The sequence below is a fragment of the Mastomys coucha genome, unplaced genomic scaffold (assembly GCF_008632895.1).
Source record: "Mastomys coucha isolate ucsf_1 unplaced genomic scaffold, UCSF_Mcou_1 pScaffold19, whole genome shotgun sequence".
Taxonomy (NCBI): Eukaryota; Metazoa; Chordata; class Mammalia; order Rodentia; family Muridae; genus Mastomys; species Mastomys coucha.
Window position 1 is genome coordinate 6,107,064 of NW_022196901.1, and position 26,229 is coordinate 6,133,292.

Sequence of the window (26,229 nt, forward strand, 5' to 3'; positions counted from 1 at the left end):
TATATATATATATATATATGTATCATGTCATTTTGGTTCTAGGTTACCTCACTTAGGATATTTTCTAGTTCCATCCATTTGTCTGAAAAATTCATGATGTCTTTGTTTTTGATAGTGGAGAGTAGTGTTCCATTATATAAATGAACCACATTTTCTTTGTCCATTCTTTGGTTGAGGGGCATATGGGTTGTTTCTAGTTTGTGGCTATGACGAATCAAGCTGCTATGATGTTCAATGTGAGGTGTATTATCTCTAGTCATTTTAATTAGCATGATAAATGATTATTATTTACTCCACTACAAAATGTTATGACTTAGATTTTGTCCATAACCACTTAACTACACATTTAGATTACATCCTGGGAAACTAACAACCAAATCAGACTTTATTTGCTAATTTAAGATTTTACTGCCATCAATGAGATTTGCAGATAAATGTAGCTCTTACTCCTTATCAAAGAAGTGCCTTTTTGCAGCAGATGGAGGTTAATTCAGAGATCTGCAACTGCTGCATTTACTGTGGGATGCTCATCCCCAGTTAACAATAAAACTCCCAGTCTTAAGGCTCAGGCAACATTGCAGAAGATGAAACAAAAAGATTCCAAGAGCCCAAATTCCAGACACCTGCTGTGAGATAGTGACATCTAGACAGGACGGAGAAGTTGCACCAACAGAGTCTTAACAGTATGGTTGCCAAATAGGAACTGAATAATGACCATACCAATCAACATGCATGCCAATGAGGAAAGGAGGAAGCTCACAAACCCTAGATGAAAATCTTCATGCAATTAGTGACTGCTGAGTGAGGGGGAGAATCCGTTTTTTTCAGGGTGTAAACCCTAATAGGTCACCAAATTCATGAATTCATCCTTAAACATGTGTACATATGAGTAGCACTGTGGACTCTATAAGTGTTTATATATGTATAATAAATGCAAAAGAAGAGGACAGAAATTCTGGAATGGGTAGGGATGTGTGGGAAGAGGCTCTAAGGGAGAGAAGGAGGGGTGGAAATGATTTAAATACAGTATACTCATGCGTGAAATTCTCAAAAGGGGAAGAATTTAAATTAAATCATAAAACAGACTTTGGTTTTAAGCTTGAACTTGCGTGTGAATGTGAGTTAGAACATTTGGGCAAGTTGGGTAGAGGGTTTGTCATGACTTTCCAGTGTTGATTATCCTCAGTGACAACATGAAATGGTTCAGTCCAAACCACTTCCTCACACGCAGGTGTAATGCAGTCTTCAATGGTCTTGGTGTGTTTGCTTGTTGGAGATTACTTACTTTGTTATTTAAAAGGGATTGAAGGGTGTTCTCGCAGTATGTGTGCGGACAGAAATGAATGAAAGCTATTAGCCCAGAAGTGTCACTGAACGCCTTTGTTTGACTCACAGATTCAGAATGACCAGTGCCAGGAGATGGATGCCACCACAGACAAGTGGGTGAAGCTCACAGACAATGGAGAATGGGGCTCCCATTCTGTAAGTCTTTTTCTTCTTTGATACCAACCTCATTCTTCTCCTTCCATTTCCTGACTATTTATAAGCATTCAGTTTATGAAAATAAAATGCATAACCTGGTGGGTTACTTTAGATAAGCTTCATCTAGCGAAGAAACTGCCTTTGCATTTCACAGACTGGCATTTAAAATTTTGGCTTATTTTTCTATTTCCCTTTTTCTTTAGGATGGTTTCCTATCCCTTTCTCATCTCAATGGTACTCAATGACTTAGAAGGGTAGATAAGACTGATATAAAATATTACAAAGTTTGAGCATGCAAGTTTACAAATACACCTGCCACATGGGATAGACCAGTTCCTCTGATCACTGATTAGACCATGAATTAGCTTAATTCGACATTTACTGCTTTTAGGAAGTCATTTTTCAGGTTTGCATTTTGGGCCTAGCATTGGATAGATCTAATTGTCACAAAATATACCCACTTTTGGAATCTCAAACTACTTTCTCTACATTTGCTACCCGTTGGGAAAAATTCTATTCTTTCTGGTCACATAAATTTTACTTCTGCCCAGCATGTCTCTTTCAATGCTTGAGTCCAAAAGGCAGTGATGACATATTTAATATAGCTTGTATTATTTGTGACACTTTCCCTTTGGAGAGGCGTGGTTTTAAAACGCGGCTCTGTAGCAGCACCGTATTTGTGTAGATGGTTTGTTTAGTGTCTTTGTGGCTGTTCTTTCTTTCATTTTATAAATAAAAACAGTCTTCCTGAATCAGATAAGATGAAGACAGGAAGGGCTTACATGGAGCCTCCAGTGTGGAACCTGAATTCTCTTTAAATAACCAACTATCATTCTAATCTTTGTGTTTATACAAATGCCTCATCCTTGAGTCTACACAATGCAGACTTTCAGGAGGATTTTTCATCTCAGTGCTTGAAAGTGATGTTAGTACTACTTAAGGTCCATTTACCTCAACACCCAGTGGGTGGGGCTTTGGCAGCAAGTGGGTGTCCCTACTTTAATAAAAGGCACACAAGAGAATGTGCAGAATACATTAGTTCTCCATATCCCTGGCAGGGTAATGTAGTCAGGCAGATTTTAATGTTGTAGAGCTTGAATTTTATCAGCTATGGTGCCTAGAAGAATAAAGGTATCAAATGAAAAAGCAAAGACCTAATTTTGGGTTAGTCACCTGCGTCAGCAAGAAATGTATTAGAAAATTCATTTGATTTATATGTAGGAGATGTCCTAGTGGCATAGGAAGCAAATGCTAATCACTTAACTTCTCGAGCCAGAGTTAAATCATGGCACCCATAAAAAGTGCCTTTCTCTTGTTTCTATCACACTGTGGCTCACTGAATGGTTTTAAGAAGCCACAATGCTATGTTAGGTCATTTTCTATCATTGAATCAAATGCCAAGGGTTGGATATTTTCTAAATTTAAAGGGCTTATTTAATTCAGTTTTGGAGGTTTAAAGTCACACACCTGCATCTTCCCAGCTCTGGTGAAGGTGGCATCAGAATGGTGGGAGTACGCACAAGGGGCTCACATGGTGAAATAGAAAGGCAGACCAGTGGAGATCCAGGCTTGCTCTTTAATTACAGGCATTCCTGTGGGGACTCACTACATGAGGGCAGCATTAGCCACTTCTAAGGCAATAGTCTCAAAGACCTAAGTCCCTTCAGTCCCTCCTCACAAAAGTTCACTACTGCCACACTGTGGCCCAGGCTTCCAGCACATGGATCTTCAGGGACCTCCTTATGGTACCTGCCTGCCTGCCTGCTTCCCTCCCTCCTCCTCTCATTCCTTCCTTTCCTCCCTTCCCTTCTTCTTTCTTTCCAGTTCAGATATATACCTTAAGAATAGCATTGCTGTCAAAGTATATGCTTGTATGTAAATTCATTTACCCTTTCTGATAAAGCTCTTCTGGTTATCAGCCACAACTTTAAAGCTTAAAAACAAGTATATCTTTTGGTTTTGACTTAGCTTCTTTTTTAGTATATTAATATGGATTCTCTGGCTGTTCTATTTTTAATTTTAAATTAACTTCATTAAAGCTTAGGCTGAAATTAAGAGTATTTAAATTTGTTAATTCTATTTGAATGGTGTTTATATAAGGAATTCAAAGAGGTTATAAGGGAGTAGTTTCTGGCTGTGGTTAGAAATAGCTCGTCTGACCTAAGTGTCTTATGTTTCTTTCTGTAGGTAATGCTGAAATCAGGCACCAATATTCTGTACTGGAGGACGACAGGCATCCTTATGGGTTCTAAGGCAGTCAAGCCTGTACTGGTAAAAAATATCACCATTGAAGGTATTTCATAGCTATGTGCCTCAGGTCTCACATGCCCGATTTCATTGTTAAAATATTTGTCAGACTGTTGGTTTTACTGACCTAGGTATTTATTATAAAGACAAATGTCAGACATCATGCATATCTAAAGACCTTAGTTTTATGTCCACCAGACGGATTAATCAGTTATCTCTGTCCTTCTGCCCTCAAACTGAGTTATCTAATAGCTGTAAAACAGAAAACACAATAAATGACAATCTTCAGTGTTTTTTTTTTAAATGAAAGTGGACTTGTGTATGAGTCCACTGCTCATTAGAGATATGCAAATTATGCTAGTTAGTCTGATCATTACTATATACGTAAAAATAATAAGAGTCTGGCTGTTTCCTAAACCTCTTGTGCCTTTCTGAGGCAGATGGGTCACTTTTGGTCCAGCTGAGCCACTAATAAGGCCTGTCATAGCTCCATCTCAAGTAGACCGTATCTAGTCAACGCAGCAAAGTTTGGTATGTTTTGCTGTATCCCATATGCCTGCTCCCGAGATGTTAACTCATTAGTCTTTGGGACATCTGCTGGACCAAGCTGGAATTTGCAACCACTAGCCATTTCTTGGGTCATTCCTACTTGCTTGCACACCATCAATCTTTCCTTGTTCCAGATAAATAAAGAATGTAGGCTTAAATTACTATTGCTATTTCTGTCTCCTCCAGAAGCAGCAAGTAGGTGCTAAAGTGCTCATTGTACTGGGTTCTCTCCTCCAAGCCCTGTTTTCCTTTCCATACAGGGGTGGCGTATACCTCAGAGTGCTTTCCATGTAAGCCAGGCACTTTCAGCAACAAACCAGGCTCATTTAACTGCCAAATGTGTCCCAGAAACACCTATTCTGAGAAGGGTGCTAAAGAATGCATAAGGTGTAGGGAGGACTCTCAATTTTCAGGTAAGGATGATTGACATTTTGTATTCCTCTTTCCATGTCAATTGTTGATCAGGTGCCATTTCTCATGGTTGAATGGCTATGGTAAAAATGGTGGAGCACACACCAATGGGATGATGTGAATACATGTTAAATTGAAGACGATGACAACATGACATCCCAGTGTCCTTCTTTGCATGACTTTCTCCCTTTATGATTTTCCTTTGTTCCATACTCCATTGATAACTTGTGTTTGTATCAGTCTAGCCAACTTTTAAATTTCCCGCAGTTTGTTACCATAAAGGCTGTAGGAATATACTTAGAAAGGTTTTAGTTTGTTCCACACTTCCAGTGTTCATTGACAATATAGGAAGAATCTAATATTGTCTGGAAACAGTCACCACAAAGCAGATGTGTCATAGAAACATTGTTAACCTCCTTCCAGAGAGAATGAAAATGCAAACCTTTATTTGCTTAAGGTTTAGCTAGTTCTACCTGAACTACTCTAGCACAGTGATTTTTTTTTAACATGTTAGGTTGCTTTTATGTTTTGATGTTCCTGTTTTCTTATGGTCACAAAGGGACTGGTCCATTTCTGAAGTGTCTTGTGTGTGTGTTACAGAGGAAGGAGCCAGTGAGTGTGTGGATCGCCCACCCTGCACGACCAAAGACTACTTCCAGATCCATACCCCCTGTGACGAAGAAGGAAAGGTATCATAAGTAGTGTTTAACTTACCCTGTGCTTATCTAGCTCTTCCCAGCATGGGTACCCCTGGGTTTGTGACTAGTGTGTGCGGAGAGTACAGAGGAAATCTAAGAGGAAATCTAGGTGTGGCCAACTGCCTTTGCTTTTACCTCCCAATTAGTTCTCAGGACACTCTATATAGCTCTTTGGTCATCTTTATGATATTTTGGTAAAACTTCTCTGTTGAGAGGGTATTCATTTCATTAAAAACATTTCACGTCTGCCTCCATTTTTTTCATCTTTAAAACAAGGTTGATATTACTCCCTATCTTATGAAGCTTCTACTGAAAGACATACGATGCTCAAAGTAAGATTTCTAGCCCAGGGCCTTTTCTGTGGTGAGAACCCCACACAATATTACTATTTTTTTTTTTTTGAACAAAATACACTTTTTTCAAAGGTGAAATGATCCAGAAGAGGATAGCTTGAAATACGTACTGCAGCTCACAGATGAAGTTGCCTCGTAGCTTGTATTGCCCCTTGAGATAGTCAGGCCGTATCAGAGATACTGTGCAGGCGCAGACTGATCCAGTAATGGTCGACGACTGTGTAATCGTATTTAGAAAACACAAAGTAATTACCACGTGTATAGCATCTAGCTGGTGCACAGATAAACTCCGCTGTTGGCCCGTCCTTGTCTCAAACACTCAGCCAGGACCAGCGCTGCCAGTGAGAGGCGGAGGAGGAGGTGGAGTGTGCTCGAGGGTCCTTCAGATGTTTGCAGCCCAAGATGGGGTACTAAGTTTTTGGAGATATCAGCAAATATTTTTCTTTTCCTAATTTTGTATCTGAGAATGCTACTGTGTACTTTTTATATTTATGTGAATATGAAACTTCTTTTTGCCTTTAAAAACTTTGAAAGAATTTTGAGTCGAGTTAAAGTAAATATATACTAAGTTAAAGTGATTAGAGGAAATTTTTAGTAAGAAACACCACTATTGTTTTTAATAAGAATGTTAACTCAAACTAACAGCGTTAATTAATGAAGGGTTGTAGAGTGAGGTTGTCAGTGGCCCTATGATAATGCCATGTGAGGCTACTTGAATTTAGAACATGCATATAGAGAGATTCCACTAAAATGGAATAAAAAGCATTGGCTGTAACACCTCTAAAATAAACCTTTCTTAGCTAAACTTGCCTTACTTATTGGTAAAGTAAATTTAGTTTATTCTATGTAATGATGATTAATTCAGTATTATTGCAGAGCAAATGAATGATCTATTAATGCATTATATTTGAACAATATGAAAATACATTAAAATCATATTTGTTACATCTCTGAATGATTTAGTATATTGGTGAATATAATGCCAGTGATCAATTTGACAATATCTGACAGACTTGGCCTAATAGGATTTATTAATCATATTTAAATATAATTTAGAACACACACACACACATACACACACAGCACATACTGGCAAGCGTGCTGACTACATACATGTACATGGAATGTGTTTTTCATATAAGTCAGAGAATCTCTAAACAGAGTCTCTTGGTATAGAAGAAAATGATGTGCCCATGTTTCACAAATTCAATGCATTTCTTTTTTAAAAATTATTGGTTATTTTATTTATTTACATTTCAAATATTATGTCTGCTCTTGGTTTCCTGTCCATAAACCCCCATCCGATCTCCCCACCCCTGCTTCTATAAGGGTGCTCCTCCACCCACCCACCCACTCCCAACTCACCGCCCTAGCATTGTCTTATGCTGGGGTATCGATCCTTCCCAGGCTCCTCTCCCATTGATGCCAGATAAGGCCATCCTCTGCTATACATGTGGCTAGAGCCATGGGTCCCTCCATGTGTACTTTTTAGTTGGTGGTTTAGTCCCTGGGAGCTATGGGCGGGGGGTGGGGGTGGGTTGGTTGGTTGATTTTGTTGTTCTTAAAGACAAAATCTCACTACATAGCTTTGGCTGGCCTAGAACTCTGTGTAGAGCAGGCTGGCCTTGAACTCACAGAGATCTACTTTTAATGTTCCACCTAGATCCACATGAATATTGTAGTTCTTCTGTAATCTTTGCTCTAATCTGGTAAAACTTCTCTGTTGAGAGGGGTTTGGTTTCATAAAACCGTTTCATGTTTGCATCTCACTTTCTACAGAATGAGTTGGTTGTTGGTGTCTCACCTGCACTGTAAGCCATATGGTTCTAAGCATCATTAATATTAATTAGTGTCTTTTCCTGTCAGCTACACTAGGAAACATATGTCTCTGTTAGAAAGACAGAACAGCAGTTTGTGTGGCAGGAAGGTTTGTAAGGAAAACGTGGATCATGGAGGACTGGTAACTTGATTTCTCCATGTTAAAATGTTCAAGGTATATTTTAACTTCTAAAACTCTTCTTTGCTTACATTGGAGGCAACTGGTTATTTGGCTTCTCAGATCTGTTTGCAGACTTTATTGTTTTTATTCTCATCAGACTGACCCTTCTTTAACGGTCCTTTTTGCATCTCTTGGGTAAGTTGTTTAATAGCTCTAATCTGGGGCTGGGGAGATAGCTTAGTCAGTAAAGTGCTTACCTTGAAAATTACATAGCATGAGTTCAGTCTTCAATACCCATGTAAGGAGCCTGGCTTGGCAGCATGTGTTTGTAATTCTAGGGATGGGGACATAAAGACAGATTCCCCAGAATTTGCTGACCAGCAAGCAGACTAGCCTAATTATGGAGATCCAGATCAGTGAGAGATCTTGTCTCAGGGCAAAAGCAAAAAAAAAAAAAAAAAAAAAAAAAAAAAAAAAAAAAAAAAAAAAAAAGGTAGATGGAATCAGAAGAATGATGCCCAAGGTTGTCATCTGGCCTGTGCATGCATGCACAACTTTAATCTGGAAACCCAGGTTTCCTTGTTTACAAACCTGGGGATAATAATATGTCTGTCCCGAAGAGCCTGGGAAGATTCTTTTCTGACATGGCATCTTTTCTGTTCTTGTGTAGGAAGCAAAATTTCCCCAAATGTCGCTGCTCATACATTTTTATTAATGTGAGTCAGGAAATTAGTGAATTTACTGGGGTCTCAAATTTGTTTTTTTTTTTTAACTTGTTAACTTAACCTGGAAACTTAAAGTCAATGTCTCTCCTATGATTCTTTATTTGCTTAGATTCTCTGAATTTTATGCTGTCTCTCTTGAAGGGTAGCTGAGGGCCTTTTATTGATATAGTATCTAGTTGCTTTTAGCTACTTAGGAGGAGTTAGCTGGAGTGGCCATTGTTTTATAGAAGGCCACAGAGGTAGAGCAGTAAAGTAGAGCGTTAAAGCAAGTCATGACATGGACCATAAAATGAATATGGAAAGGGAGCTATAAAAGGAAAATAATACTATTATTCTGATGAGACATCCATATTTAAATCATTTTTCTTAACATCCTTCTTCATACAAGATAGTGTATCTTCTGCAAGCATATTTGAGGATTCACTTGAGTGGTGTTAAAGGCTCGCTATGTACAGTTCTTACCAACTAGAAACAGGTGGAGGACTGCCCGTGCTTCCTGTTTTCCAACTTTAACAGACTTCCTACCGCAGAAATTGTTTTAAAAGACAAACAATATTTTCACAAGTTTGTTGGGTGAAAGGAACAGTTACTGTCTTTTCTAAAAACCTTAATGTAGCTCCAATATTGCTTGTTGTATTTTGCTGGAATACTTTACTTACCAGTGTTCACATTCCAGTTTTGGTTTAGGCCAAACTAGCCTATCTGTTACTCTGTTTTTTGAGTGAGAGTAACTAATTTTAGCAGGGTTAGCTTTTGATGTGTAGCTGAGTTACCACCTTTTTTTAAATTCTGTTTTGGGTAAAGTAGGATAACAAGAAGGGCTGTAACTGTGTGCTTTCATAGAGAGCAGAGGGTGTATTTGTTCTGATGCTCAGAGCAATCGAGAAGACCATGGGAGCTTCTGGAGAGAATAGTTTAGCTCCAATTCTTATTATTGAAAAAGACTCGGGAACTACTAATACTTAACGAATTATTAGGATTGCACATAAAGTTTGAAAACTTTTTGAAAAATAACAGTTTTCTTTGATGATTACTCCATGCAAAGTGTGATAAGAAAGGCTGTGACAAGAGTAAAGGAAGCGAGCAATGGAGCTAACAAGTAAGCAAGCAAGAGTCACTACCTTGAAATCGTTGGCTTCACACTGAAGAGAGCAGACCCAAGAGCAACATTTGTGTGCTGTTATTTTTGAGATCATAAAATAATTACACATTTCTCCATTCCCTTTTCTCTCTCCAAACCTTCTGAAATACCTCTCCTTGCTTGCATTCAAATTCACAGCCTCTTTTTAAATTATTTGTTTATGGAAATACATACACACACACACACACACACACACACACACACACACACACATGCATGTCTAGATAAAACCTGCTCAGCCTGTATATTGTTATTCATATGTATGTGTTTCCAGGTGAGCATCTGGTAGTTGCTTGCATTTTAAGGAGGGATTCATGATAAGAAGCGTGTTGTCTGAATTGTAACGGGACTTATGATAGGTTAAAAAGCTACTGCAATGTAATGGTTGTTTCCAGGGACTAGGGAGCTGGCTCGCTTGGTAGAGTGCTTGCCACACAAGCATGACAACACAAGCTTGGTTGTCTAGAGCTCACATTAAAAAATGAGTGTATTATTCTACTCTTGTATTCCCAGAACTGTGGAAGTAGATACAGGAGGACTGGCTGACCAGTCAGTCTAGCTGAATCTACAAGCTTTAGATCCAGTGAGACTCTCTTTCTCAAAATAACCTGGAGTCACTAGAGAGATGGCTCATTTAGTAAAGTCATTTACCACGAAGGACCCCCCACCCTCGCCCCCAGACCCACAAGGTGGGAAGAAAGAACCATCTCCTGCAGGTCCTATTCCCTCACTCCTTCACACACACACACACACACACACACACACTTTCTCTCACATTAAAAGAAGGTGGATAACAATTACAAAAGACATCTTCACATGTGCATATGCAGGCATACACATATGTATGCACACATACACAGGTAATGATTATTTTCCTATTTTTCTCCATACTGTATTAATGAAAGTTACCTTTTTCTCTCACTGTCACTGTTTTAGATTCTCTCAACACCCTCTTCTTTTCACCACTGTAATTCTTTAGCTTGTCAATTTAGCATCTTTGTGGTAGTAAAGATATTACATCATTTACTTTCAGTGTTAATTTTAAAAGCTCTTTTATTTTTTTTCCCAGACACAGATAATGTACAAGTGGATAGAGCCACACATCTGCAGGGAGGATCTCACGGATGCGGTTAGGCTGCCCCCTTCTGGAGAGAAGAAGGATTGTCCTCCTTGCAACCCAGGATTCTATAACAATGGATCTTCTTCTTGCCATCCCTGCCCTCCTGGGACGTTTTCAGATGGAACAAAGGGTAGGGTGTCTGTCATGAACTGCATGATAAGTAGAACATTCCTGATGGACTTGCGATCTTGTACTCGAGTGATTTTTTTTTTTTGAAAAGTCTTTAGAAGACACATTTCTTACTTCGTTGACAAAAAGAGGTGTTGAGAAATATTGATAATGGGACTGAAAGGCCATGATGACTTATCTGCCATCTAATGGGAACAGTCTTACTGGAATTTTGTGTGTATGGCCATCTCCTTTAACAATAATATACTTTATTCTTTGAAAAACAACCCTATTCTATTGGGTAGCCATGGATAATCACTCATTCACCAAGGTAAGCATAATATGAAGCATCATACAAACAAACCCACCAAATATGTACACGTGCATTGGTGCTGGATCTAGAAAATTTTTCCCACATCTGTTTTGAAAAAAATTGCTAAGGGAATTTGTGGTAATGTAACATCTGTCCCTCATAGTTGTCTGATAATTTTAGTGTAGAGGTGCTTGGCACAAAGAAAGCTGTCCAGACGCAGTCTAATGTGATTGTATACTCACTCATCTCCTGCAGAATGCAAATCATGTCCAGCCGGAACAGAGCCAGCGCTTGGGTTTGAATATAAATGGTGGAATGTCCTCCCCACCAACATGAAAACTTCCTGCTTCAATGTTGGGAATTCCAAGTGTGATGGAATGAATGGTAAGCTTGGATTCTACTGTTAACTGTTGTGGCAGCGAAGACACCATTCATTTTTAGACTTAGCTTTTTAGACATACCGGACGTATTTGTGAGGAAGTTTGTCTTACTTGGCATGTGTTCATCTTCCAGCCTCATATAAAAATCAAGCAACCAATCAGATGCTTTCCTAAAGTAATCACAACCACGGTGGGTGCTTCTCCCCTTTCCCTGGCTCCACTCCTTTTAGTTTCAGCTTTTCATAGTCAATAGCAGTTTGTAAATACCAATTAGAAAATCGCAGGAACAAATACTTAAAGTTTTAAATGACCAAGTGTTCTAAATAGCTAATGAAACCTGATGCCATTTTTTTCCAGCCTAGTGTGTGACTTATTCCTTTGTGTGGTTACATCTGCTTCCTGTCCATTAGTGACTTAGTAGCCATCTTGGTTTTTAGATCTAGTGCTCAGGTTTCATAATATCTGTGTTCAAATAACTCTCTCAATAATAATGTCAAACCACAAAAACAAAACAAAACAAAAACCAAAAAAACCTGCCAAAGAGAATTCATCAAGCCCTGGCTCCCTCCCTCCCTCCCTTCCACCCTTTCAGCTGAAAATGCAAAAGTAAACTCTCTCAACTCAGTAAAGAGAGAACATAAATTGTACACTGAAGTTGCTAAAATCTGTGGTAAGGAAAAGCTTTTAGCCATTAAGCTGTGAAGAAGAGAAAATGACTTCTATGCCAGTGTTACTCTCACACCTCAAAATAGCAGGAATTACATGGTCATAAGTGCTAGGATAGAAAAGATAGGGCTTGGTGTATCCACAGTGAGTCTCAGAGCTTATCTCCCAAGGATGGATGTGTGTATGAGGGTTTGGAAGTGGACAGGCTGATGTATTGATCTTGCGTTTTATGTAGTCGCGTTTCAAGTGGATATTGAACTTCATGTTTAAAGTCAAAAATACAAGAAGAGATGTCTCAAGGAGGGTGACAACATCTTACATCATTTGGTGTTTTAAGGAGCAGTAAATTACTAAATCCTTTTGGTCTGGGTAATGTTAAAGGGTTAAAGATTTCAAATGATGTCCCAAGGAAGGTGACAGCATCTTACATCATTTAGTGTTTTAAGGAGTAGTAAGTTACTAAATCCTTTTGGTCTGCCTCAGTACTGGGTCATGCACAGTAAAGGGTAAAAGATTTCAAATTCCCATTTTCAGTGAAGTCCCTGACTGTGTTCTTAAGATGCCATTAAATCCTACTTACTGAAAACTTGTAGCAGAGTTCTGCAAGACAGTTGCTAACATTCTTTCAATACTCCTTGTTGATCACATTTATTTTGAAATCTGAAATTTTGTTGTTTAGCGGGTATTCTAAACAACAAGAGTAAATAATGTAAAAAAAAAAAAAAGAGAGAGTAAACAACAGAGTCCACTAACTTTATCAGCTCACCACCATTTTTTATCAGCTTATTTTTCTCCATTTTCTATTTGACCTTGTCTCTAGGTTTACATAAACAGTTTTCAAATTGCATGTTTTGAATCAGTATCTCTCTAAAACAGATTTGGGACATAGAATATGAAATGTTCACATGAGTATAGAGATCAATGGAAAAAATGGAGGCTTAAATAATTTTGAGTCAACCGATAAGTAAAAGACTAAGACCTAATGTATATTAAATGTGGAGTGTTCTTTATGACCAATAATACCATCTTTAGGAATTTATCTCACAAGGGAAGAGGAAACTGTAGGCTTAGATTTTTTCAAAACCCACTTTTCATAAGAGTTCTTAAAATGCTTTAACCTCCCTTCTAGCCCCACCCCCTAGAGGTGGTGGAAAGGAAAGGTTAATAGAGCAAAGGAGGATGTGTACTTGTTTAGAAATATTTCTTTGGACCAAATCCAGTCTGCATTGTCAGGATATCAGCAGTTCAGTTCACATGAATCAGCAGTGGCAGCTTGATTCCCTTGCAAACACCATTTGCAAATCAGCAATGACAGGTTGATCCAGAAGAAACCGCAAGGCTCTGCCGGTCAAACCAAGTCCACAGAAGCAACAAGAAGCCAGAAGAAGCCACCGGAACATCACCAGAAGTTTTTGGTGTGTTTCTGTGTATGAAGTCATGACAAAAGATGACCAGAAAAGATTGGCAAGGTGTACAAATACCATCCAGTACTGTCCACTGTCCTTTGGGCATATTTATATCCTTCCCAAACATCATGTGTTTTTCAAATATGGGCTCTACCAAAACATCACAAGTCCTTTTTCCAGGCTATCTGCAGAAAAACACCGCGTGTCTGTTATTAGCAGAACATTCTCCCATGTGTCTGCTCAGCATAAACATCCTCTCAATAGACAGTTTCCAGAAAAACAACACATGACACATCTGAGTCTCCAAAGAAACCAAAAATTTACATTTCAGAAAACATTACGATAATTATCTTTCCTTTTTTTTGAACTAAATCTTTTTTATTAGATATTTTATTTATTTACATGTCATATGATACCTCCTTTCCCAGTTTCCCCTCCAAAAAAAATTTAAAAAATTAATAAAAAACAGAAAGCAAAACAAAACAAAAAAATCCCTATTCCCTTCCCCTCCCCCTGCTCACCAACCCACCCTTTCCCACCTCCTGGCCCTAGCATTCCCCTACACTGGGGCATAGAACCTTCACAGAACCAAGGACCTCTTCTCCCATTGATGACAGACTAGGTCATCCTCTTATACATATGCATCTGGAGCCATGAGTCACACCATGTGTACCCTTTGGTTGGTGGTTTAGTCCCTGGGAGCTCTGAGGGTACTAGTTAGTTCATATTGTTGTTCATCCTAAGGGACTGCAAACCCTTCAGCTCCTTGGGTCCTTTCTCTAACTCCTTCATTGGGAACCCTGTACTCAGTCCAATGGATGGCTTGTGAGCCTCTACTTCTGTATTAGTCGGGTACTGTCAGAGCCTCTCAGGAGACAGCTATATCAGGCTCCTGTCAGCCAGCAGTTGCTGGCATCCACAATTGTGTCTGGATTTGATGATTGAATATGGGAAGGATTCCGAGGTGGAACAGTCTCTGGATTGTTCTTCCTTCAGTCTCTGCTCCATAGTTTATCTCTGCAACTCCTTCCATGGGTATTTTGTTCCCCCTTTTAAGAAGGAATGAAGTATCCACATTTTGGTCTTCCTTCTTCTTGAGTTTCTTGTGGTTGTGGATTGTACTTTGTGTATTCCAATCTTCTGGGCTAATAACCACTTATCAGAGAGTGCATACCGTGTTTGTTCTTTTGTGATTGGGTTATCTCACTCAGGATGATATTCTCCAGATCCATCCATTTCCCTAAGAATTTCAAATTCATTATTTTTAATAGCTGAGTAGTACTCCATTGTGTATATGTAATAATTATCTTTCTATGAGAGTTGCTAACCCTAAAATGTGTCTTATGATTGAATTTGAAGTCAGAAATTTAAGATCAATTAGGAAATTAAGACTAGAAAAAGAAGCATATTGGATGAATCTACAGAAGGCCTCATACATGTGTGTGTGTGTTTGCTCACTAGTACAGACTATCAGGGACAAATATAGAAGAGTCCAGCTCTCACACCAATACTTAACTTGCTCACTATTTATTTATTCACAGGCTATATTTTAAAATTCTTTTAAAGCAGCAACGTAAAATAAAAAAAAAATGCAAAGATAAAGAGAGGTATGTGTTTTTGTGACCTAGAGTCTCTGTGCCATTTTGTAATAAACAGCACACAACAGGGTCAAATGGAAACAGATGGGCAGCCAGCCTGCCTGAGGAGGGAGTCACCTTCTTGGCTGGAGAGTTAAAGCGGGTGTGTCCACACTGGCTTGGATACACAGTAGAGGTGTTTTCATATTTCTCAAGTCTGAATTTGATGACATTGCTTATAAGCAATTTTTATATTATTGATATTTTGCCTGTGAGTAATTAAAAGTTGGAGACAAGTTGATTGTTCATAAATTGGTTCATTGGGCATTATCTATAAAAATACAAATGGAAACAATCTAACTTTCCAGCAATAGAATATTGTTTACATGTATAGGGTAGCATGATAGAATGAAATACTATGTGTGTCTTTATTATATGGAAACTATATTAAAAGAGATTTGAAAATGCCTTTCCAGAAAGGTTTCTTATTCTTCTGACTCAGTAATATTGTTTCTGGGGATCTATACCAGTGAGACAATGGTAATATGAAGAAGGAAGTTGTACACAAAGATGTTACTTTTAATGTTTCTTATAAGAATGAAAAACAGGAGAGAACAATATTTGAACACTAGAGATATACTTAAATAAAATTAGATGTGGAATATATATAGAATGATTTGTAATGGAGAAATGTTTGTGATATCACTAAAAACATCAAAGTTAATGGTAAGTGAAAAAAAACTCTGTTTCTTAATCAAGATAGACAAAAAATTGGGAAAGTTGGTGGACTTTGCACTGGACAATACTGAAACATGGGAGGCAAGGCTTTCTCCTTGAAGCATAGTCACGCCTACACACAATCACTTACTTCTGTCTTTTCCTTGGCTTTCTTTCACACTCTTTGTTATTCATAGATTCAAAGAGGTGTTCTTAGAAATAAAGCCCCAGTCTTTGCTTTCTTGGCATTTGATTGTTATACATGGTTTTCTTGCTCCTTGCTACCTGTGTCGTATACCTATCTTCTAAACCCAAATTCTTCTCCTATCACCCATACACTCCTCTCTCTGGGGCATATGGTTCCATGGTTACTCACCTCCTCAATTAAGAGCTGATAGCTGCTTTTCTTTGTTTTCAATCATGGGAGCCTTTAGGCAGCAGAGCTATCAACATTTCTCTACTGGATGAGTATGCATTATTTTTGCTATGCTTTCTTGGTGTGTACTCAACATACTAATTTTTAATAAATTATCATACTTGAAGATTGCCAAGTTGCCAACCTGGTACTGATATTAGTGCCTGTGTTACATCTCTTAAAGTAGTAGATAATGTTTACAGTTACGTTAATGCTAAGGTACTGCCCTTAGCTAAAGAGCTTGCTTGATGCTATATGTGGATACATCACCTTTACTCATTTTAAAGTGCTCATCTTGGCTTGTGATACATTGATTGTTCCTGTGCTGAGGACATGCCTCATGTGACTTCCTGTGCACAAAATATCACTTAACAATTGTTAGCATGTGTATGCCTCAAATTTCCTACTCCTGAGGTAAGGAAATCTATTTGTTATCCCATGCATGTCATACTTAATGGCATTTAGTAAAAATTAAATTGGGAAATAACAAGGTAAGCTGAAAAGAACTCCTGACCCCAAATCTTTAATAAGTAATTTGCAGTTTCAATTTTCCATTGGCTATCAGCAGAGTGGGAATTTTCCATTGTAGTGTGTCAGGATGGATAAAGACCATCTGTTTTTGTGAAAAGTCATGTTTCGCCGGGCAGTGGTGGCACATGCCTTCAATGCCAGCACTTAGGAGGCAGAGGCAGGTGGATTTCTGAGTTCCAGGCCAGCCTGGTCTACAGAGTGAGTTCCAGGAGTGCCAGGGCCACACAGAGAAACCCTGTCTCGAAAAACTAAAAAAAAAAGCCATGTTTTGTTGAGAAAAAAACTCTCACCATGTCTCAAATTAATTAACTTGTGTGCAAAGTGGTACAGTCAGAATGTCTTTATTGATATCTAGAAGTGTACTTGTGCATTCAGTCTATAATTGATATTTTAAAATATGGGATTTTTCTGGAATGCTTCTAACTTTGAGCATAAATATGTATTTGAGTTTTATATTAACTTATTTGCAACATTTTTGTTATTAATTAATGAAAGTTTACTAATAAAATGCCTTTTATCATTTTCAGGTTGGGAGGTAGCTGGAGATCACATCAGGAGTGGAGCTGGAGGCTCTGACAATGACTATCTCATCTTAAATTTGCACATCCCAGGATTTAAGTAAGAGAAGCTGATTCCTTTGTATGAGAATCTTCACCTCTATAGAAATACGGGAATAGGACTGGCTCTATGGAGTATGTTCTTATTACCAAGTAGACAACAGTGTGCCAGAGAACGATATATCATTTGGAATATCTATGGAATTAGTCCCCAAGAACCTAAAAGTGTTAGTTATGCATGTTCCTTAGACCCTTTACAACCGAACCTGTAACCACAAAGCTTTGGTCTTTAACACAGAAGTCTAAGTGATTTACAGCAGTGTATTTTGTTGTTTAATCTCAATTCTGCCTGTAATTAGTATGTAGCACCTTTACGTATGCCTTTGCTATAGTCACCTATGATGAGACTTCCGAGTATGAGCCTTCACCTTCCTTCAGAAGCAAGGGCTTCAGGCATTGACCACAATCTAGAGCAAGGGTGTGGACGTACAGTTTGAGAAAGGACCAGTTCTTCCTCAGGTAGATTAGTTGAAGAGAGGAGCTAGGCTTTTTAGTTTAGTGAGTAGACACATTTTAATTTTAATTAAATTAACAAACAATTTTAATTGTTTGGAATTGCATTCAGAGTATGTTATTGATATTGCAATTTCAATCTGTCCTGTAGACCACCAACGTCGATGACTGGAGCCACAGGTTCCGAACTAGGAAGGATAACATTTGTATTTGAGACTCTCTGCTCGGCTGACTGTGTTTTGTACTTCATGGTGGTGAGTGACTGAAAGAAGATTTCATAGAGTATTTAAGTTTATTGTTGCCTTTCAAGTTGGGATAAGGGCTGTTTTTCATGGTCTTTTTAGAACTTCCCAAAAATACTTTAAAAATACTTAAAGAATTTGCTAGGAATTGTGCAATAAGGCTCAACAAGTCAGTGTTCATTCCTCAGGTAACTGGTAAAGGACACAAAATAGCAATTTTAGAAAATAATTTTGTGTTGATAAAAAAGCTTCCTCTAACAACTCAACTATTCAGCAATGTAAATCATAAGGGAATGTAAATCATAAAGGAAGATGTATTTACAAGGGACAGCAGAAAATAGTGAGCATATAAGAGTACTGGGAAGAAAGCAAAACTTTCTATTTTAATCTAATACATTTAGACAAGAGAGTTTACTATGCTCATGTCAAATTTGCTTATTTGTTTTCTAGATGTGGTTTAATTTTCAAATCCTAGCTTGAGAAACATAGCAATTCAAATACACTAAGATCACATGGACATTTTAAATATTTGCTGGGTGAAATTTTATCATTTTAATTAAATGGTGACTTTATAGTTCTACTTTGGTGTGTTTTTAGTTTGTCTGTAGTGTACTTTTTGTTCTTAAAGAATTTTTTCTATGATATCCAAGATGAGTGAATATTTTAAACATGTTATGTCTGATTGCTAAAGACTGATATGTAGGTACCAAAAGGTCATGGATAATCTTCAGTATAGCCATCTATGTCATAACCATGAGTCGTCAGTCCTTCCAGCTGTTACTTTCTGTCCTCAGCCATGAAGCCGTGCTCAGCACCATTGGAAACATTCAGTTTCCTCTCATCTCTGTGCCAGTTTGATGATCCCAGTCCTTTGTTTCCATCTCCTCTCATTTATACTGCTGTCAGGTCATCTCTATGAGTAATAATAATAGTTAACATCAATCACATTCCTCTTCTTTTATTAAAAAAAAATCTTTTGTTTAAAAAAAAAACATTTTAAAATTAGCATGCACAGAATTGTTTCATTCTGACATCTTTCTCCCATCCTCCTGGTCTTAACAGTCATTTTGTTTCCAGTGACAATTTATTCTTTGATAATTTCACACACATATATATGATTATTTTGATCATATCCCATTTCCTGTCTCCTCCTCCATCCTCTCCCAATACCTCCCCATTTCCAATTCTGTGTTCTCTTCATTTTAAAAATCTATCCCTCTCAGTCTGTTTACTGAGACAAGCTCTCACTATTTAACTTTGTGATCCCAATGACCCATCCTCCCAAGGGTACCCCCTCACCAAGCTTACATGCTACAAATCATTGTAGAGATGTAGCTTATACCAGAACCTGATAATATTTTTCTTTTTAGTCTTTAAGTGATTGGTTTTATCATAAGAGTTTTGAGTTGTCAAATTAAATCACAAATAACAATGCTTTAGATATCAAATAATGTAAAGATATATTATTTATAGTAAGGTAATAAATTTTACTTCTTATAACTCAGAATAATATTTAATGATTTTTGAAAGTGGCAAGTATGATAAGTTAGTTATTGGTAATGAGATTAATGTAATGTGTGAGAATCATTTTTCTGTACTGCTACCTATATTTGATTGCCTAATAATATCTTTGATTGTTCTTTCTATGTTATAGGAAGAGACAAATTTTGGGGCCATGCCAGTGTATTTCCAATATCTCAAATAACTAATAAAGTTTTTTATCCGAAATTTAAAAGAAAAGCTTGACTTAAAACTTCAGACCTTTGTTTTCATTTTAAATAAATTATATGATTGTACTGGTTATTATACTTGTTTTCAGGTCATATTAATGGTGGAATACTGGTTGAGATCTCTAAAATCTGCATGATTCTTTTCCTAAATTTAGCTAAGAAAATCATAAATAAAATAGCTTATGAATGAATTCATGGAGTTCAGATACTATCAAGAGAGTATTTAATGAGCATGGGATAGCATTCTGGTTAGCTTTCACTTGGATGAACCTGTAGTAAGTACAATTCAGAAGGAGACTTAGAATTTCTATATAAATGGTTCTGTGGGAGTCTCTCAAAGAAAAAAGTTCCAAGTGGGAAGCCTTTTATTCAGTGAGGTTCCTAGAAGTTTTCCCTAGCAAGTTTGAGAAATTTTACCTTCTATGTTTTCTAATATTTTCTAAGTGTGTGTCTTAAACATACAGACACTTGGGATTTCTTTCACAGTTTGTTGACAGTATGATTGTGGGAGTTTTATGAGTTGTATTTTTAGAACAGGTAGTGTGCAGTAGGAAAATATCATGAATCCTACACAGCTTTTTCCAAATAAAAGTACATCTTTGCAATGGATGTGTATTTGTGTTAATACTGAGTTTGTGCTTTATTTGTAAATATCTCCCTACTGTTTTAGGATATAAATAGAAAAAGTACCAATGTGGTGGAATCATGGGGAGGAACCAAAGAAAAGCAAGCTTATACGCACGTCATCTTCAAGAATGCAACATTTACATTTACATGGGCATTCCAGAGAACCAATCAAGGTCAAGATGTAAGTTCCAACCGTTTTCTTACTCTTTACCCCTGGGTATAACTCTATTCAGAGCATACCGATGTCTTCTAGAAACACTAAAAGTTGTACACAGAAGCATCACGTGCCCCATATACAGCATTATGAGATCTGAAAGGGCATGCGTACTCTACACAAGTCATAGGAACTCTGCTAAGGTCATCACAAGCTATGTGCTGGTAAGCTGTGTTCTCTATATAAATATATCTGATCTGTATACTGAGGTCTATAAATCTTTTAAAGGTATAGTAAAAGCCCTTTGTAAGTGTTCTATAAGCTTCATATGGGCATTATGAACTCTAGACATGGAGATGTGAGATCAAAGAATGAAATTATGATATCCCGTGTAGAGCACCATAACCTGTTTGTTAGCATTCTGTCTAGACTCCACTGCACAGTTACCTGGTAAGAGCCAGGTAGCCCTGGCCCACTATAAAAGGGGCTGCTTGCCCCCTCATTGCCCTCTTGCTCTCTTGGTCTCATTTCTCTCTTGCTCTTCTCTGCTTCCCTTACCTGCCTTTCTCCACATGCTCATGGCAGGCCTCTACTCTTCTACCTCTGTTCTCTCTCTCTCTCTCTCTCTCTCTCTCTCTTTGCCTTTCTCTGCCTCTGCTACCCTCCTAAATCCACTCCCCATGCCCTGAATAAAATCTATCTATAGTATATACTGTCATGTGGCTGGTCCCTCAGGGGGAAGGGATGCCTTGGCATGGGCCCACTGAGGCACCCCTTTCCCCCATACCTCACCACACATCCATAGAACATATCCCTCTTCTCTTTATCTTTTTATAAACACATCATTGGTATTATGACTTGGATTAGAATGAATAAGACCAAGACATCCCAGTAAGTAGGGAGAAGGCATTGAAGACTGACCCATGGGTGAGAGAATAGGGTTATTAACTGCCCCTACCAGTGTCCTGAGGGCTTTATTACCAGAGAGATTCTAGCGCAGGCTAGACCACCAGGTCATCATGTGGAGGACTGGGGCTAATGCTCAGAGTGGTGCTCCTGAGCCAGAGAGCAGTTTACCCAGGCCTGGGAATTTCTCAGCGGCAAGAAAGAAACTGTCTCCAAGGAGAGGAAAATCTCACCCAAGGGAGAAAGCCCTAAAATGAGGGTCATTGAAAGACTGAATGTCTCCCATCCTCAAGGGCATCACAGGGTTAGCTCAGAGCTCAAGAACTCTCCCCTGAAGCCATGGGGACATTTGCTATGAGCAGTGGGGGAGAGGGGACTTAACAGTTCTCAGAAGTTTAGGCTAGTGAGTGTTGGATCTTCATGTAAGTTCAAGACAGATCTCCATTTAGTATCAGGGGTATGCAAACCTGCAGAGTTTCTGAATCCTGGGTTTCAGCACCAATGATGTGTTTATAAAAAAGATAAAGAGAAGAGGGATATATTCTATGGATGTGTGGTGAGGTATGGGGGGAAGGGGGTGCCTCAGTGGGCCCATGCCAAGCCACCCCTTCCCCCCGAGGGACCAGCTACACAATGGTGAAGTATAGAATAGAGTTTATTGAGGGCATGGGGAGGGGAGTTAAGAGGGTAGTAGAGGCAGAGAAAGAGAAGAGAAGTAGAGGTAGGGGAGTACAGGCCGTCATGAGCTTGTGGAGAGAGGGGAGGGAAGCAGAGAAAGAACAAGGGAGAAACGAGACCAAGAGAGCAAGAGGATGAGGAGAGGGCAAGCAGCCCCTTTTATACTGTTGCCAGGTAACTGTGAGGTGGGATCTTAGACAGAATGCCAACACTGTACATCGCATACTATGGATTCCATTCAGAGAACAGAGAACCTTAAAGTTTCACCATGAGATGTACACAGCATTACATCCACTATACAAGATAATAAGATCCAATACTTTTTATTTCTTTTAAAATGCAAAGACGATGCCCACTTGTGGTGATGTATATAAAGTGGTCACTCAAATTGAAGAAGACACTAATTTGAGTCCATCTTCTTGTTATATAGTAAATTGGTGTAAAATCACAATTTTAATTTTTTTTTGAGAGTACAAATGTATGAAATGGGTGGAATGACAACAGAAGTCTTAAACTGGACAGTGGTGGCGAATGCCTTTAATTCTAGCACTTGGGAGGCAGAGGCAGGCATATTTTTGAGTTTGAGGCCAGCCTGGTCTACAGAGTGAGTTCCAGGACAGCCAGGGATACCCAGAGAAACCCTGTCTCAAAAAAACCCAGTTTTTATTGATTGCTTGGGAGCCAATCTCAGGTCCTGATGCTTGTGCAGTAAGCACCTTGCTACTGTACCATCTCCCTAGTCCCAGGCATGTTATGTGTTGTGTATCTCCACAGTTGTGACTTTATCAAAATGAGAACAAAGTGGATCTTTGCTGGGGGTAGCTTCATTGCAGTGGTGGCACATGTGGTTCATTTTTCTCTTTTCTATTCAGATTTTTAGTGGGAAGCCAGTCCCCAGATTTTGCATGACTTCAAGTTGTTCTTTGAGGATTGTTATTTAGTATTCATAATATAAACATGAGGGGGTAAACACAGATGGAACTCCATCTTCTCTTTGTCTTTTCATCTTGGTCTAGAAGAGCATTAAGTAGTCAGATGTGACATTGTTCACTAGAGTGACAAAAACTTGACCTTGAGGAGAAAAATAGTGAGGCCAGATTCAGCATCTTGCTTGCTCCTTTGACATTCTTTTGATAGAAATTAAAGTGCATTGCTAAGGAGAAGGGATGGAGAGGGAAAGAAATGCTCAGAATGAGTCTATCAGTATCACACAGTGTTTGAGTGAGGAAAAGAGGACCTTACCTTCCAAGATGGTCCACCCTTCCAGACTTTCAGCATCAGACTGTATCACTAAGAGTTGTGCCTGGGTAAACTAAGGTGAGATGTAAAGCTACTCTGCTATTGTTTTGGATATAGTCTGAAACTGTGCCAGTGCCAATTGTGTGCAGCAACACATCTGGAATTCTGTGGTTATAGAAAGTGGCTTCTAACGTCAAGATGTAAGGGCATAGATTTAGAACTACCGAATGGGAGTGAAGGTAACCCGCTGTCACTCAAGCCGTCAGTCTGGAGCGCTCTGTTTATTTTGGAGGTGTCAACAAAAGCATAACTTGGTCATGTAGCTGCACCCCAAGGCAGATGCCGTTCTTTCTGCTCTCTTTCTAGAACAGACGTTTCCTCAATGATGTGGTGAAGATTTATTCTATCACGGCCACTAATGCTGTTGATGGGGTAGCAGCAGCGTGTCGTGCCTGTGCCCTGGGTTCTGAGCAGTCGGGCTCATCATGTGTACCCTGCCCTCCAGGCCACTACATCGAGAAGGAAACCAACCAGTGCAAGGAGTGTCCATCCGACACCTACCTGTCCATCCACCAGGTCTACGGCAAGGAAGCTTGCATTCCATGCGGACCTGGAAGTAAAAGCACCCAGGTGAGGGAGTAGCTCTTCAGTCATTCCCCATGGGGTGGGGCAGTTATGTGGAGTTGCTATTGATGCTGGAAAATGCTCTGTAACTCTCTTTCCCGTTTTCTCTTTTCTTACATGAATTGAGCTCTGAACTTATGCTGTGGAAATGCTTGGTTAACTAAGTGGCAAAATATGAGGGAAAGTGTTTAAATCAGAATTTTTTCAAAAACACTAAAATTCAGATCTTGTGCGTTTCCAAGATAGGAGGAGTAACTGCTCTTGTAAGCTGGGTATAGAAGTGCTCTGGAAAGCAAAACTCATGACGTACATCATTTCAAGGTTGAAGCAAAACAGCAGACCAGCAGAGGATCAGAGTAGCTCAAAGGAAGGGTTTTATTGTCTGTCAAAGCAGGCCTCATGGAAAGATTTTAGTATTTCTTATAAATACCTTCCCATAAGGAGGTTATCTGACAAAATATCCCTGATTCAAAACATCTTGACTCTTCTGAACTTTTTGTAGAGACATTTAGTGGTTAGGAATCCTCTACCGCTGGGCAGTGGTGGCTCATGCCTTAAATCCTAGCACTTGGGAGGCAGAGGCAGATGGATTTCTGAGTTTGAGACCAGCCTGGTCTACAGAGTGAGTTCCAGGACAGCCAGGTCTATACAGAGAAACCCTGTCTCAAAAAACCAAAAAAAAAAAAAAAAAAGGAATTCTCTACCATTAGTATGACAAAAAATATAACTAAGACAACAATTACTGAAAGATTTTATACCTAGAACTTTTTTATTTGAAAACATTTTCTTCATAGCAGTTGTTAATTTTTCTGCATTATTGTTTGTTTCCCTGTCTTTAAATGAAGGATCACTCACTTTGCTATAGCGACTGCTTTTTCTACCATGAAAAAGAAAACCAGAGTCTGCATTATGACTTCCGCAGCCTCAGCACCGTGGGCTCACTAATGAACGGCCCCAGCTTCACCTCCAAGGGAACGAAATACTTCCATTTCTTCAATATCAGTTTATGTGGCCATGAGGTGAGTTCTGGCTCTCCGGGGTGAGATGGATCTCTATTCGTTTTAAAATATGTTCTGTGTTGAATGACCAATAACACCTGCATGGAAATCAACAATTAATGTCAAGAATGGGCATTGTTTTGAAGTCTTGTCACTTCCTGTCCTGTTGACAGCTTTCTCTATCAGGGCAGTCTCATCTGGTCAGATTGTCAGTTAATCTGATATCTAATCAGCTGAACTCCAAGCCTTATGGGTATGGCTTAAATATATTGAGTATTTTCCTCTCTCTCTTTCTTCCTGAGAGTGTGAAGGGATAAAGTGGTTAAGCTTGTTAATCTCATTTTTTAAAAATAAAGGTAAGGTGTTATGATGTGAGGAAGTTTATCGTACTGGTATTCCCTAGGGGCAGAAAAAATAATATGTACGTAAATGAAGGGAGATTTATGTGAAGAATTGATGTAAATAACTATGGGGCATGAAAAACCCTATGATAGGCTCTCTGGAAGTGGGACACCTTGCTGGGATGCTACTAGTGTGAGTCAGCCCAAGTACAAAGGCTTTAGAATAAGAGAAGGCTGAAGGCTGAGACCTCGGCCTGCTTCTAAAAGTCCTGGGGTCCCAAGGTCAGAAAACCTAACATCCTAATGTCTGCAGCAGGAGGAGAATGTGGTAGGCTCAGGAAGAAGGAACTCTTGCCTCTGCCCCTTTGTTCTACCTGGGTTTACCCAGTTGAGTGACACCTGCTCATTTTTTCAAGGTAGATCTTCCCCTCCGTCAGGCAACAAACTCACATACTGGTCTCCTGTGAAGCACCCTTACAACACTTCTCCAACCTGTGTTCTGTCAGTTCTCAGCTTTCCTTAATCTACCTATAACATGAATTCTGGTTATAGTTATTTATTTTTTTTAACTTTTATTGCATTATGATGAGAAAAGTTACATGATTTCAATTTATCTGAATTTGTTAACATTTAAAGACATATTTTAAGTAAATAGAATTAAATCACATTCTTGTTTCCCTTTTGTGCCCCAACTCCTCCCAGAGACCTTTCCTTCAATACCTACAATATCTTTTTTTTCATAATCTTTAAAATTCATAAAATATTATAACAATAAAAATGAGTACTATAAAAGTTGTTTGATATAAAACATCAGTTTAACAGTCTTATGTAGATGCTTATCT

The 26,229-nt window shown here is 38.7% G+C and overlaps 1 protein-coding gene across 4 annotated transcripts in view; it reads left to right on the forward strand.

Moving 5' to 3' along the window:
* Positions 1–26,229, forward strand: part of Kiaa1324l (KIAA1324 like) — a 204,476-nt gene that overhangs the window by 137,929 nt on the left and 40,318 nt on the right. For all 4 annotated transcript variants that reach the window (XM_031380008.1, XM_031380011.1, XM_031380010.1 and 1 more), the window contains 11 exons: positions 1,396–1,482; positions 3,670–3,775; positions 4,539–4,691; positions 5,290–5,378; positions 10,615–10,795; positions 11,342–11,470; positions 17,306–17,396; positions 18,000–18,102; positions 20,491–20,628; positions 23,791–24,054; positions 24,894–25,067. In XM_031380008.1, the coding sequence (XP_031235868.1) occupies positions 1,396–1,482; positions 3,670–3,775; positions 4,539–4,691; positions 5,290–5,378; positions 10,615–10,795; positions 11,342–11,470; positions 17,306–17,396; positions 18,000–18,102; positions 20,491–20,628; positions 23,791–24,054; positions 24,894–25,067 (1,515 nt within the window). The remainder of the gene's footprint in view (positions 1–1,395; positions 1,483–3,669; positions 3,776–4,538; positions 4,692–5,289; positions 5,379–10,614; positions 10,796–11,341; positions 11,471–17,305; positions 17,397–17,999; positions 18,103–20,490; positions 20,629–23,790; positions 24,055–24,893; positions 25,068–26,229) is intronic.